We start from the raw sequence: 15,941 nt of genomic DNA, 5'->3' as shown, positions 1-15,941 counted from the left end.
AGAACAGCTTGACACACCGGTCAGTCTCATTAAGCGAAGCCCAGAGTTTCCCAGATGAAGCCTGCCTACGAGTAGCCAACGGGCAAAATATTGGAGAAACTCGAAGACAGGCTTCTGCCTCCCAATTGATTCTTCTCGCTTGACATGAAAGCATCACCTGCAGTCTGCGAGTTGCTGGACTTCTGTGTGTCTCAGCTATAAGCTACAGTGCATCGCGCAGGGCTGTGCTGCGCTGCCTGCAGTGAAGATCAAATGGTGGTTGGTTCAGCAAAGGGTCAGCGTATGTGGAGCAGTGAAACATGCCAAAATAGTTTTCCTCTTTTCCCACAGACAACCTTCATGTGCTGGGATTAATGGAGGAGTGAAATGAACATGTCTACACAGCAGATCCGCATTGACATGGTGACAGTGGATCTGTGGTTCATCATCATAGGGATCAGCTGACATGGTTTTAAAGGTTTAACAGTCAATCAAACGAGAAGAAATTATTTATTAACAGGATATCTAAGTCATGCCCTCATTTGATACCAAAATCAAAAAGGATCAATGCCATTACTACCACAGTTAGTATGAAACACAAACTTATCACGTTATCATGTTATAAATGTGAAAAGTTTTGTTATGACAATAAATGATCACATTATAACATGAAACGTTTCACATCATATCAAGATATGTATATTGTCATAACAAGAATTGTTTCTTGTTATAAAGTGAAAATATCTTGTTATAACAATAATATAACTTTTTTACATTAGAACATAATACTCTTTCTTTTTCTGACATCTGGCAGCAATAGGCTTCCATATTTTCCTTTACAATATGAAAAATATAGAATATTCCCAGCCTTATCCTTTAATACAGCTGTTTTCATTGTACAAAAATCCTGCTAATTAATCATTTTTTTCTTGTTTGGAAAAGCATGGCAATATTCTATATTTTTAAATATACATAATATTGATGCCATGTCAGAAAAAGACAGAATATTACTTTATAACATGAAAGTGTTACAACGAGATGTTTTTCATGTTGTTACAAGATATTTTCACAGATACCATGAAATACAAACCTATCAAGTTACAACATGACCATTTTTATGTTATAACAATAAATAATCACATTATAATTAAACGTTTCACATTATAACAAGATAAATAATATATTTTTATAATAAAACATCTAAAACATCTGGGTATTGTAGTTTTTTTTATTTGTTGAGGACTATTTTCAGCCGTGTATTTGTTGCAGTCAGTGTGTGTGGGACTGAGGGAAAATAAACTACAGTACTCGCATTTATGGTAATGCAACAACTTGTCACCCAGTCTTAAGAGGATCTTAAATAGTCGTTGACAACAATGGAAGTCTATGGCACGGATGAATAAGCTATATCAAGCTTTGTTTACACAGACAACTCATTGTTGGTTTTGGTCTTGTCATGGGATTTGTTGACAAGAAGAAAAACAGCCAGAGTGATGGTGTCCTCAGTCATCATCTAGACTACTGGAAAGACAAAGAAGTGGGATGATCTTTACAGTAAAGCAGCTCTGATGTGATGACCTCATTCACTGTATGATCCCTATAGGGATATATAACACTGAACACATATGGCTACATCTATATGTGTCTATATTTCTCTTTAGAATGACTTTTGTTTAGTGTTACACACATACAAAGACATTTGTGAGTGAGTCAGTTAGTCAGTTTGGGAGTGCGAGGTTTGGCTGGTAGTCTAGAGCCAGACGGGGATGTATGATTACCAGACAGTGTTGAAAATGTGGGCCGTTTGTGTGTGTGTGCTCTCAGTTACGGCGGTCAGATCAGATGTCGTCGCTTCATAGCCGGCGTCACCTTCACATTATTCTAAAAGAGGCTGGGTTCAAGCACAAAATTAACCCACTCCACCTCTCTACACCTGCTACATTATTCAGTCTGTCTTCACCTGAGAGGGCCAGTTAGGGGTTGTAGACTGAGGAAAAATTCCCTTTCACCATTTGTCTAAAACGTATAAAACAACTGGTAGTGGGTACTGGGACTATTTTTCCTCATCTGGGTGGTAATAGTGTATATAATATACACTTTTTATTATTTGTAAGGCTGCAAAAATTAGTGGATTAGTTGTCAACTGTTAAATGAATCGCCAAATATTTTGAAAATCAATTATTGGTTTCAATATTTTTTACAGTAGTACACCAATTTTCCACATGTCACTCACTGGATAAGTTGCATTTTGGGTACTGTAGGCGTCAAGTTTTGAAAAGCAGTCCACTGGTCGAGCATTGCACTCCTATAACACTGTTGGACTCATTTTAGACAGTTAAATATAAGATACAACAGATATTGCCTTTCTAAATTCCACGCATCCCAGTTCCTTTTCAAAACCTGGTGCCCACAATGCAACTTAGCCACTAAGTGACATCACTGGGGGATATATGTCAGATTTCATGCAGCTTCCTCTGGAGCCACAAAAGGCTTTATACTACTTTTTTCACATATGCAGTAGTACTCCCCAAGACCTGTAAACACACTTTGATGTGTAAAATGGGAGGAGTTACCCTTTAAATGTGAATATTTCCTGGTTTCTTTATGCCTCTGTGACAGTAAACTGAATATCTTTGGGTTGTGGACACAACAAGACATTTGAGGACGTCAATTGGGTCTCAAAAGACACATAAATCGACATTTTTCATAATTTTATTGGCCAAACAATAAATCGATTATCTTAAAAAAGTATTTGACAGATGAATTGACAATGTAATAATCTTTAGTTGCCCTAATTGTTTGAAAGAGTGGAGCAAAAATCTGATATTACACACATTTCTCCAGATCACTTGACTTTGAAAAAACAACAGATGACTGATGATGATAACAAACCTAAGGCAAGAGGTTTGCACAGATGTCTTAGCATATGCGTGCTTGCATACCCAACCGCACAGCTTCAGAAGCTGTCTTATTCTTTATTCCTGATCTGCCTTGCTGATCCTGATCATGTCTAGATTAAATTTAAGAGTAAATCCATAAAAATATGTCCTGAATTACAGTGATGTCATTGATAGAAATACAAGATTATTCAGTGTCTTGGGGGATTCTTTAGCTGGAGTTGACATGAGGAGTGCCAGGAAGCGCAGGAAATCAAGCATCCTTCTGTTATCAGGTCACCGCTCCAGCATGATCTCTGCCATTGGGTCAGTGTGCCGCACATGTCTCATCTAACTGGCTCGCAGTCAGGATGCGGTTGCCATGGAACACGTCCAGTTGGAGCAAATGAAATCCCTGCTTTCTAGTTTCCAGGCAGGATTCACATGCTGAGAATGTTTTGGTGGCAGACAGGCAGCGTGTGTTTGTGGTGTGTGTGTGTGTGTGTGTGTGTGTGTGTGTGTGTGCATGTGCATATAGAGAATGAGATATCAACAGGGAGAATGGGCTTTTGAGGTTACAGAGGAAGTAGGGCATGTGATTGTTCAGCCACGTGTGTTTGTGCGCGCATGGGCATGTGCATGTGCATGTGCATGCACGCTTCTTCTGCAAGTGTGTGTGGGCGTGCGTGCATCGCTCTCCAGAAACAGCTTTCTGATGTAACACAAACTGATGCCTGCCTTCTCTTACTCTCTCAGGGCTCTCAGGCGTCTTTGGGAACTTATTTATGAGCACTTGCTCCCCACAAGGCAAAAACAAATCAATGATAATACTGTTTAGCGTTGAAGAGAGAGGATGAGACATTAGGCACTGAATTCTGTTAATGTATTCTCATTTTGGGTGAGAGAATTTGTGGGTGTGCACTTCAAAGACTTAGAGATATGCCTCTCAACAACACAAAGCCATAATCCACATACTGATAGACACGGCTCAATTAGTTAAGTCAACAATGTGTTGTATTCATAATTTATGTTCCTAGCTAGTGGTAAGAGCTGCAGTGGATTTATCCATATTCATTATTTATGTTATAGAGGCCTGCGTACGTGTCCCACTGAGAGCTGCCTTATGGCCTCAATGATTTCTGCAGCTCCTCTCAAACACTAATACATCACAGACTAATGCATGTTAATGAATAACTTAGGTTTGTTTTCTTAAGATATATGTTCTGGCAACAATACTGTATGCATAGGCTTTTCATTAATATTTCATTTTTGGGCTTTCAAAGAATAAACCAAAGGCTTAGTAATAAATTATCATGCAAAGGCACTGGAACATTTGAACTCTTTAGTCATTACAGGTGTTTTCTTGCAATCTCTTAAGTGGGGGTATCTCTTTTGTTTGTCCGAAACACAAAAGGAAACGGCAACTAACGCTACCACGTCTTTGCGCCTTTTGTTGTTTACAGTGCTCACTCATGCAAGGAGTGATCAAGTTTCCAATATCACAGCAAGCGTGGAAACCAATCCCCTCTTCCACGCTACATCCCTACCTCTTTTTTGGAGAGGCCACAGGTGCGCCAAACCTCGAGGTCCATCCAATTCAGGCAGGACAGAGGAGGCAGCGACCCATGACTTCTCACACAGCTCAGTGGTGATCACAGCTGAAGGACGGGGTGGGAGAAAGAGGAGTTGGGGGGCAGGGTGATGCTCTGTGAGAGAATGCAGAGGGTTGGCTACAGCTCCAGCTGTCCGTGGGTTTATTGATCTGTGATAGCCCTGAGGGGGAGGGGGCAGATCACTAGCACTGCCCTGCCCTTTAAAACAACAGGGCCACTAGTATCAGCTCAGCGTGGACTGTCAAGCTATGAGCTGATTGTAAATCACGTAGAAACTGAACAGAGAAGTCTGTGTGGTTATATTGGGAATCACCTGAGGTAACTCTGGATCGGTCTAGGTCTGGAACTTTCTATGCACCTGTGTTAGACAACATGATGTATATTTGTGATGACAGCAGTATGTTTCCAACATTCAGTAAGGTTTCCAGGGAAAACTAGGATGAAACAAACTTGAAAAATGTAATTTATGATGAACTGAATTTATTTCAATAAAATGTCCCCTGGTTCCTGATTGTCATTTACTGAAAAAAACTAATAAAGTTACTTTAATTGCTTTAGAACGGGGGCATGAAAAAAAGTTAAATAACCCCTGCTATTGAGTTACAATCACTTGTCTTTTTTTCGGCAAAATGGTCGATTCAAAGCCCCCAAACAACTAACTGATATAATGTCAAGGCAGATATATTTCAAATGCCTGCTTATTTCTTGTGACACAAACAACCTGTTGTTTTCATATTCTCTCTGCTACAGGTGCCTATATAGACTGATCATAATCTCGACCACTTCCAGTAGGATCTAGGTCATTTCTACTTTTAAAGAACAAAAAAGTCAAAACTGCCTCTCGGTGAACAGTTTGTTGATTTAACCAGAACGTATTTGGCTGTCAATAACTTTTAAAGTCAGGCAGCTACCTGTGAGAAATACAATGAAATGTGAACTTTGGCAATGTCATCATAACACCGGAACACCAATTGCTTATTTAGGCAACTTTATAATAACCATAATGAATAAATTGTACATTTTAGACTAGTTAATTAAGCTTTACTTAATAGTAACTCTGCTGTTTAGTAAGCAATTGTTTAATGCAAAGTGGCAACTGATGTTTATAGGCTAATACTTTGTAAACGGTTAATAAATACTGTGTAGTTCATCTATAAACATAATTTGGATGGCCATTATGAAGTTGCAAATGATGTTTATATACCTTCACAATTGTCCGATGAATGGTGTATGAAGCGTTTCATTGTCATCATAATTTCATAAAGGATGTTTGTACTCTTAAATTGCGCATACATGTGGAGGGTGATAGCAGATCACATGAGCATGTTGCAGCTTTCTGTGTTCCTATTTTCTCTTTCCTCTCATCAGGCATGTACACTGAAGCTTCCTGGTGACAGCGTTTCACAGATGAACACAGCAGCGGCGTGAAAGCGGTCTCGTGCTACGGGGGGAATTTCCCGTCCACGTGTCTGAATACGCGATGAGGAAGGCGGGATAAAAACAAAGGCGACGATTGGTTGGAGCGGCTGAGGCTGCACACGGTTGGCGGAGAGATGCTCTCGTCTTGAAAGGGGGAGGGGGGGCGTTTATTTACTAACTTTCAGCACCACGCCCGGACAGGAGGAGTCAGTTTGTAGCTGACGTCGGCGAAATGAAATCGGCTTGATGCAGTTTTCCTCGCAGAATGGAAGTAGTCGTGGAGGTGATACGGACTAAACTCGCCTGACTTTTTTCCAGGATATTGAACTCCTGTTTTTTTTTTTTTGTTTTTTTTTACCCCAGAGTGCAAGACGAGAGTTACAACGAAGCCCTCCTCCGTGGTAAGTCCGTTAAAGACACATTTTAATGTGGTTGTTCGGTGTACACTTCACGGACCTTAACGTTAAAGTGGCACCCGTGTCCTTAGGAAGGCGCAACAAAACAACGTGCCGCTGCTGTCGCGGGAACAACAGCTGTAACGCATTTATATTTAGACATTAAACGGAGGAATTACTGCGCTAAACTTCACAGCAGTCTAAATAAAATGGCATGAAATGTAACTCAGCCTGTCATTCATACAGCAGAGATTTGAATTATACCGGCTTTCCCGGTTTATGTGGCTCAGTCGGTGAATGGACTTCAGACCGCTTCACGGTTGTTTTTGCGGCATGTGTCTGTCGTTATTCAAGCGCAATGACATCCATTTTCTCCATAAATTAAAACAATTACCGCTCATAAACGTTTCATTACTTGTTTAAGACGTGTATGGACATTTCGTTTTTTCCAAAATGTGTGCGTTTTACGTTCCATTATGTCTCTGTACCATCCTTTTTGACACAATTCAAGTTTATGACATACATCTTCAGTAATCTTCAATAAAAGCTACGTTTCGGTTACAAATTGTCGCGAGACTCTTTGAGCTTGATGTGCATGATAGGCTATAATGTGGAAAATGGTGTGATGTGAGGCTTTTGATGCCATTGGATTGAAACTGTGTCAGATCTGCCTCCACCACCACCACCACCATCATCTCACCCCCCTTCCCTTTTGTTCGGGTTATTTAGCTTGCAGCAGGGGGAGCTACCGTCTGACACAAACGCACAGCTCACTACCAGGACAGTAGAGCAGTACAGAGAGCAGCAACCCTGGGTGTCTGGAAGTTGAGCCTTTTCTTTCTTTTTTCTTTTTTTTTTGTTTTTTGCCTTCCATGTTCTTACTCTTTGTTTGTCAAAACAAAGCATTAAGTGGTTTTACGCACAGGGTTTATTGTGAACGCACACAGTATATTGTGAGGTCGGGGCATGCTAGAGACAGGCCAATCTGCTTATGTTGGGTGAAGAAATGAAAACTGCTTCTCAGGGTGCTGGCAAGCTGACAAACCAGGGTAGGGAGAGTGGTTTAGGATTTTCCTCAAAGACTGTCATTACTCTTTTGCTGTGGACCCTAATTTGGAAGTGTGGTGGTAGTCTAACCCTGAATTACAACTCGATTGGTGACTTGGGGGTGAGCTGGTGAGGCAACTTGAATTTCACCCATATTTTGATAACTCTTTGACCCACCGTATGATTCAAGGTTGAGTGGAGAGCATCATTGACGCTGTGCTCCTTGAGATTCTTATTGATTCGTTATCACACATTTTTATTAGTCCTGTCGTCAAGCCTACATATTGTGTTAATTTTATTCATAGGTGCACTGATACCTGCAATTGTTTGTATTATTATAAGCTAGTAATTATGGGGCAGTTATTTAAGAAGCCAGGGTTGCTTAGCACAGACAAGAGAGGTTCTGCCTCTCGTTTAACCAAGTCAGCCAAACTCCCATTTATGTAAATGTGACTCTACACAGTCTCCTTACCGCAGTGAACTTTGTGGTTTCATCATTGAGATGAACAGAGCCATTTGTCTAAATAAGCACCGAGCTCTTTGCCACAAATGAAAGCAGAGCTTTTGCTCATTTTCTCTTCCCAACTTGTCCAGTGTGGTTTTATTGATTTGAGGGCACTCTTTATACACCAGACAGGTTGTCTATAAAGATAATGAACACTCTGGGAGAATAAATGTGTCTGAGATCATCTCATCAGCCCTAATGAATACTTGTCCAAGGTTTTCAATCATTAATGAAGTCAAATCTTGGCATGCTTTTGATTCATATGGAAGACAAATGTCCTACATTGAGATTTTTCTCTGTCCTTTCTTTTTCTTCAGGCTGCTCATCCATTAGTGCCCCCGCATGGACGATGAGGAGGATGATGTGTTCGAGCCAGACCCCCACTGCTGGCGCACCACATTCCGGGAGATAAAGTGTGAAGACCGGGGCACACAGACACCTGGCCCTGCCCTGGCACCGTACAACGGTATGCTGCCTTGTGGAGTCGCAGAGGAGCCCAGACCACTCTTCTACGGTGAGGCTGATGACGTACCATATTTCAAAAGAGAAACAGGAACGCTGTCTTGTGCGTGACAACCAGTGTTATAAAACTGAAGCGCGAAACTATGATGTGAGACTCTCTATGAGAAATGGGTAACAATGTTGCTGCACTGATCTCATCCTTGGCGCCTGGTAGTCGTGATCACAGTGGCTTTTATGGTCTGTATGGAGTGTACCCAGCTGCTTTGCTATTCAATGGCGCCAGACGGGCATTGTGACTGAAAGGACGTGACAGAAGTGCTCACCTGCATAAGCAATAACTGTACAGAGATTATCAGTGGCAGCAAAGTTACACTGGCGCCATACACAAGTAATCATTCCAGAGTAGCTCCATAACAACTGACTGGCATCTAATCTGTGTCATGTGAGTTTATTGTGGGTGAGTGACTTCTGAAACTCCTATTTCACTCACAGTGATTAAAAAGAAACACAACAAGTGGTTAAAGCCAAACACTCTGATTGGTTGAAGACATGTTCAACAGTGCTTGCCTGCTCTTTGTACCTGTTGCTTAATCAGTATAGATGTCATCACAGTTTAAAAAAACAAAACAAAATAACACCCAGTCAGGTGTCATTCCTGTACTTACAGTTTTTAGACTCAACACTTGTGGCGTTGACAAAATAACAAGTCTCGGCCTTGACACTCAACAGGCAACGCAGGTTTTCGATTGCACTTCCCGGCACACTTTGAGCTTGTCGGAGATCAGGAAACGAGGCGACAAGACAGCGGAGGGGAGCAAAACGGGATGGAGCGGCTTCCCCGGCCGCAACCTGTGGCACGCAGTGTGGAGGCCTGCATCGGCCAGAAACTCCAGCTGATAGGAGACCAGTTTCACCGGGAACACCTACAACTGGTGAGGAGGGAATGTGCATCATACACAGACACTTTGGCCTCTAGTTTGATGCTAGTAAACAAGTGCAAGTGGGCCAATAATACCCAAGCAGTGACAGAATCTCCCCTCAGTGCCCTTCATGAGGTGATGCATTAGGCTAATCCTGATGTAGAAGTTATAGACATAGTCCTCTAATAGTTTGCACATTTGTCTAATAGATTGTTCCCTGTGACAGATCTCTTTCCCATATTTTGGATAGCCTGTTGAAAGAACACTTAAGCTGAGCTGGCAAACTAAAATGCAGTAAAGACAGGAGGATACAGTGTTATACAAATCCAGTCCTTTAATATTATACTCATAAGGATAATGAGAAAAACATCAACACTTTTCACAGCTCTTATTTTTAATCAACCTTACCATTTTCTGTCAAGTTCCACTGGCTTCATAATATGCTGCCAATATGCCTGCCGATTTGTCTGTGTGTGTGTGTGTGTGTGTGTGTGTGTGTGTGTGTGTGTGTGTCAGGTTAGGCTGACATTTTTTAAAGCCAAAGCAGAGAAAAGTTCTGTCCACACATTAATAACACCACCCACACAGTTGTTTTTTCACACATATATACATACATACAGAGATCCCATGTTGGTATGACAAAGATTTATGTTGTGCAAAACGTTTGCTCTCTTTTATTGTGTTTGCCCCATATTTGTTTTGGAGAGAGTGTGCACATACACAACTTACAGAGCCCAGCGTTTCACCCCCCCTCTACCCTTAAGCCAAAGACATTGCTGAACCAGGACAGCCCTTCCCCCACCTTGCCAACCCTAGGCCCTCCCCCTGCCTCCTCTTCCTGTTTATTTCTCTCTCTCTCTCTCTTTTCTCCTGTTTCCTCAGTGTGCTGTAGAGGCAAGTGGTGTGGAGGATGCCTGGCCTCAAACAATACACTGTGGTCAGGGTGACACTGTCCATCGAGTCTGTGTGCTGCGTAATGTTGCTTGTGTTTTACAACCGTAACACACGGTTGTGTCATTGGCAGGAAAATCGAAAATATACATAAACCCTCAGGGGAGTGCAGGAGTCTCTTGTCGCACATTTTAACACACATATTTATTCATATGTGCACATTTAAACCCACATAGTGATACATCCAGGAGAAAGCAGAAGTGGAGGGAGAAGGTAAACATGTTGTAACCTGAAGCTCAGCGCGTGAGCCCCAAGGGGGACAGCTGTGGTTGTAGGGAGTCTCCAGTCAGCCCCTTCCCTTGGCCACAGGAGACAACCAAATAAGCGGTCTACGCAGCCATAGAAAGAGGGGGTGGGATCCATAATGATGGTATAACATTGTATATGAGTGGAGGAGGTTTGGAAATGAACCTCAAATGATCAAGTAACAACCATCTTAAATTGTCTTAAATAGGACCCTCCCTGCCTTGAATGCAATATAATTTATTTATTTTTTTGTGTACTTCATACTCTGAAGTGTGAGACGGTTCATGATTTTCTCATGCGCTTATCAAGTTATTTATACCTCTGCAGCTCAGCATGACTCATGTATTGTGACAGTGGGAAACGCGTTGCAGACAACCAGACAGTCAGACAGGAGGGTTGCTGCGATGTGTGTGCGGCTGGGATCTATTGACGCACAACTGAGGCAGGCCTGGGTCAGGGGATGAGGAAGTGGCTTGTGCTCTTTTTTGCTGGTTGAGTAAACAGCAGAGAGGACAGTCAGAGTGAGAGCGGCCCCGTGAAGTCATATCCTGATGTGACAGGAGACAGATACACTGACGTTGTGATAGTGAATGAGCAGTGAAGAGTTAAGACTTTTGCAAAATGAAGAGGCAGAGAATTTTTAATGCTTACTTGCATAGAGACCAGTATGCAGAGGTGGAAATAGTACTCACATCTTGTTCTTAATACTGTTCAATGTAAAATTCATGCGTTTTAATTTCTACTTGAGTAAAGGTACAGAAGTGCGTCAAAATATACTTAAAGTACCAAATGTAGGGTACTCATTGTGCAGAATGGCATGTTTCAGAATTATGTCTATGATATTAGAGGGGCAATATGTAAGATCTTTAGTTGAAAAAAAGTTAAAAATGATCCAAACAGTTCTGATGTTATGACTTCTATGTATTGTGTTGCAGATATCTCCTGAAGTTAGCATGCTTACTCGCTAGCCACAACCTTTCCAAGTCCAAAGATCCTGTGCTAGTGGTGTAAACACCAACACATCACTCCAGGTTCTCCCACTCTGGACTGCTAGCTGTACGGCTAACTGAGCTAACTAACTAATGTCAGCTATAGTTCGCAGTTACTCTAGCAATATGCTGCCCCCTATTTGTTTTGAATTCAACAGGTGGTTAATTCTTGCGTATTGCACATTCAGTGTTGATGGTTGAACTACTTTGCATAGTTTATCTGCTGGGTCGCTTGTGAATATTATTGCGTCATATTATTATATTAATTGCTGGTTATATTTTGTATTATCAAATTAAATCTGCAAAACTTGTATGTAAAGTTGTAAAATGAATGTTGTCGAGTATAAAATTACAATAATTGCCTCTGAATTGTAGTGGAGTAGAATTATTAAGTAGCAGAAAGTATTACACGTAAGTACAGTACTTAGTTACCTTCCACCACTGCCAGCATGACCACTGTTGACACTTGTCATTCAAGTGGAGCGTGTAAGTGGCTGGAGGGATGTTTTTACAACCCAAACACTGACATGCGGTTTTTGAATTCTTGATTGAAGCCTCTGTAATTGCTATTTCTAGCTCTGCTTCTGCAATTAATTGTATCGTGTGCGTGTGCTCATGCATGAATACACCCATACTTGTTTTTCTGCTTGTTGCTGCCTGTCACTATCACACGCTCTGACAGTCAGTACAAAAACTCTCACTCCGTAATAGCTGTGCTGTTTGTCAGGTCTAGTTCCTGTCAGTAGGTGATTGCAACCATTCAGTGCAGACACTTGTCTCTGAGCCATCCAAGTGCCTTTGACTGCCCTCTTCTTGATGGATTTGGGGAGCGACGTGTCTGCGAGTGCTCTCCATGGGAGCCCGTGGCCCCTCGTGAGAGGAGGGATTAGGTAGCGAAGGCGCGCTGGTGGATGCTGACAGATAAATTGCTCCTCAGTCAGAGAGGGCTGGAGGGGACGGCGAGGTCCCCAGAGAATGGCTGACATTAGCTGGCCTGCCATTCGAGACACGGCAATAATGACAGTCACAATGGCAGGAAGATGGTTCCAGCCTGCATAGTGCAAGGAGCGGAGTTAGGTTTCATCCCCATGTTTTTTTAAGAGAGACGACTCCTGGTGCTTTCGATAGGAGGTGTTGAAAGCAGGGTTGAATATCGCCTCTGTGAGTGTGTGTCTGCACGCACACACTGTTTGTGGCTTTATCTCTTGGCTGTTGCAGCGAGGGCACGGCACTCTCTCCTTTCAGCACTTGTGGAGGGGGGAGGAGTGGAGTTGCACTGGAAATAAAAACACATGAAGCTGGCTTTGGATATTTACTTTTCATTCATTGTTCTGTGATGACTGTTGTTCACGTCGATGTCCATTTGTGTTTTCCCTCGGTTTCTTGTCTCCTCCCTGATGTGACTAATCCAGAGGTTCTTGCTGTTGAGGCTGTCCTGTTTGCTCGAGCGATAAGGCAGAGCTTCGGAGCAGCTGGCTGGACAGACAGGCCGCATGGGACGCTGATAAAGCACATCAGGCTGGTGTCAGAGTGACGACACCAAGCATCTGGCTAGACTCTGCTGCTCTATCGCTGGCTAAATTTAGAGCCCGAGCCTCTTTTTGACAGTTGGTGGCATGACTCATGACTCAGTTGGGAAAGGCTTTGCACACCTCTTTTGCGACAGGCCTGTGCACACCTCTTTTTCTCATTCGCGCTTTCTCTTTCTCTCTGTTTGTCTCTCTCTCTCAGCTCGGGGGGCTAAAGGTCACCATCACAGGAACATTCTGTTTCTGTGTATAAAGATGAATTGCTTCTCACGTAGCTTGTAGTTAATACACAAGCTTTGTGTCGTGATAAATCCCTCAGTTGACTCATTTTACTCTTGCAGCTTTTATTATCTAATGTTGAGACTCAAACCACCGTTAAGTATTACACATATTGACACACAATATACATACTCTTAAATCGTCTTTCATCCCAGAGATGTTACTGACAGCCTCTCATATGATCTAGTTTTAAATTTAAAAGACTTGAAGCATGGCTGTGTTTACTAAGTTGAGCCATGTTGGCTGCCAGCTCACCACTCTGTGCTATACATAAATATTGCTTGTTGATATGAAGCAGATGTTCTGATATTATTATGTTCTTATCAAAATATCCCCAGGCAAAATTTAGATGTGTCATACAACACAGAACTAGTCTTATCAAGAGTCCTGTTGGCCTTTGATTTGATTTGATTTGATTTTTTTTCCACCTCTCCATTTTTCTTTTGAACAAAAAGTGAATTGTAAGTAAGATACATACACACTGGTTTGAACCTGGCAAAGCTTATGCAACACCCTGCAATGTTCACCGCAACCTGATAAGAGTACAGAAACCCAGAGGCTTATCACAATGGCAGTTCTTGGCTGCTAACTGGGTCAATGTTTGGACACCAACTTAACAGTCATGTAAATATGGCATATCTAATCTCTGCCTTTGGATATTTTACCTTTCGTAAACAATCGCGAAACATTTCTGAGAACAAGGTGCCACACTTTGGTGCATTGTCAAGAAAAAGTAATTGTAAGTTTCCCTCAGTTTACAAACCTCATGGGCTGAAAATAGCCACGCCGTTATCAGGCGTGGTGGAGTCTGCCTTTCGTCCGCAGAGGAGCTGCTGCACTACTGTACGTCTCTCTCGTGCAGATACGTGTTTTCCAGAGGCACCCTGCCTCTCATCAAGAGCTCCCTAATCCCATTTGGTGCAATTATCTTATCTTAGCTTCTCAATGGCAGAGATAGTATTATCCCCCCCTAATCGCACACAATCCAATTGGCTCACAAACCTGAGAGAGTCTCCTCCTGAGCCGGTAGCTGCTGGTCCCTGCCAGAAAGATTTAAAGAAAGTGAGACCGTATGATGAATGTGTTTATGACTGGGAATGTGTGTTGGGAAGGTACAGATTGTGTAGGTATCCACCGGCACACAAAGAGGCCTCACTAATAGGCAGTGTTGGGTGTAACGCGTTACTTTGTAACGCGTTACTGTAATCAGATTACTTTTTCAAGTAACTAGTAGTGTAAGGCATTACTCTACTGAAAATAGTAATAATATTACAATTTTCCGGGCTCGTTACTTGCGTTACATTTGCTAGTAGCTACCAGCTACTTCACCACACACGCATCACACAAAACAGCACGGAGGGAGGGGGGGGGGGCGTGAATGGATCAGTGATTGGTTGGGGTTTGACACGAGGTATCATTTACCATCACCGATTGGTCGCCAGCGGCACCCGCCAGGGCAGATGGGTAAAAAATGGAAGAGTCAACAAGTCCGGAGCATGTTGCTGCTGCTGCTTCTGCTAGCTCGTGTCCTGAAGAAGGCACCGCTCTGCAAAAAACCTCGTTCGACGGCTGGAAATTCAACCACTATTTTCAATATTAGTTAATATTTCTTTGTATTTGATTGCACAAGTACACTTGTTTGTATTTGCACTAGACAATGTTAATTGAGGAAGTTAAACAGCATGTAGGCCAGTCTGTTGTTGGGTTAATAAAGACCTTCAAGAAGACTCCTCCTTTGTCTGCTCTCTTTCCATCTTATGCATCTCAGGCAATTTTAGAGTAAGTAGAAAAAAAGTAACTAGTAATATAACTAGTAATATAACTAGTTACTTTCTCCAGGGAGTAATATAGTAGTGTAAGGCATTACTATTTTTGAGAGTAATATGTAATCTGTAATATATTACTTTTTAAAGTAACTAGCCCCAACACTGCTAATAGGTACTGTTGGGGACAGAAGCAGACTGTTGTGAAAACATCAGCGTTGTTCCGGTGTCTGGTTTTGTCTGACCCGCTTCTCAGCTGACCCTTTTGACCGTGCTCCCTGTCAATTAGCTTTAGGGCCCGGTGATATGGCCTTCAAAAAAGTGTTGCAATATTTCTAAGCTATATGGGGATAAACCATAGATCTCAATATTCTGATATCTCCTCCTTAACACAACAAGGTTTTAGTTTAACTGTAATGCAGCCTTTAAAACCAGGAAAAGACAACCATTGATTCAATTCATAGCCCAGCCCTTATCAGCATTCTGTACATCACAGCACAACACAAACTAAACTAAAGGTTACACTGAACTAAAGATAAAACTAAATTTTACACTGAAAATCCTAACTAATGACTATTTCACTACTTTCAGAAGAGTGCACTAACTTGTGTCTGTTTTGTCTTCATTGGTTCCAGTATCATCGAAACCAAAGGAACCAGGGGCTGCTGTGGTGGCGCCTGGGCGCAGCTCTGCTCAGCCTTCTGTTTGACAGGGGGTTCATCGCTGGAGGAGGTGGAGCGGGACGGAGGTGAGGGGGTCTTCACCTCACATCCCTTTTTCTTCATCTCTCTGAGGAACTGGACTCCTAATGGCACTGTCAAATCTAACACGGGTCTGTTTTTGGGGGGAAGAAGAAAGGAGACTAAAAGTCACCGCGGGACGGGGACAACCATCTTTTATACAAGGTCATGTGTGTTTTTTTCGTTCCAAGAAGATGCCATGATGCTCCGAGATTCCTCTACAGGACA

The 15,941-nt window shown here is 42.2% G+C and overlaps 1 protein-coding gene across 1 annotated transcript; it reads left to right on the top strand.

Moving 5' to 3' along the window:
• The first annotated feature begins 6,235 nt into the window (after positions 1 to 6,235).
• On the top strand, positions 6,236 to 15,725 carry bmf1 (BCL2 modifying factor 1). Its single transcript, XM_073482750.1, has 4 exons — positions 6,236 to 6,288; positions 8,152 to 8,348; positions 9,026 to 9,228; positions 15,609 to 15,725. The coding sequence occupies exons 2-4, from the start codon at positions 8,177 to 8,179 to the stop codon at positions 15,723 to 15,725; spliced, it is 492 nt and encodes a 163-aa protein (XP_073338851.1). The 5' UTR covers positions 6,236 to 6,288; positions 8,152 to 8,176.
• Positions 15,726 to 15,941: the final 216 nt, after the last annotated feature.

Source organism: Pagrus major, chromosome 16 (genome assembly GCF_040436345.1).
Source record: "Pagrus major chromosome 16, Pma_NU_1.0".
NCBI classification, from domain to species: domain Eukaryota; kingdom Metazoa; phylum Chordata; class Actinopteri; order Spariformes; family Sparidae; genus Pagrus; species Pagrus major.
This window is presented reverse-complemented; position numbering and strand designations above follow the sequence as displayed.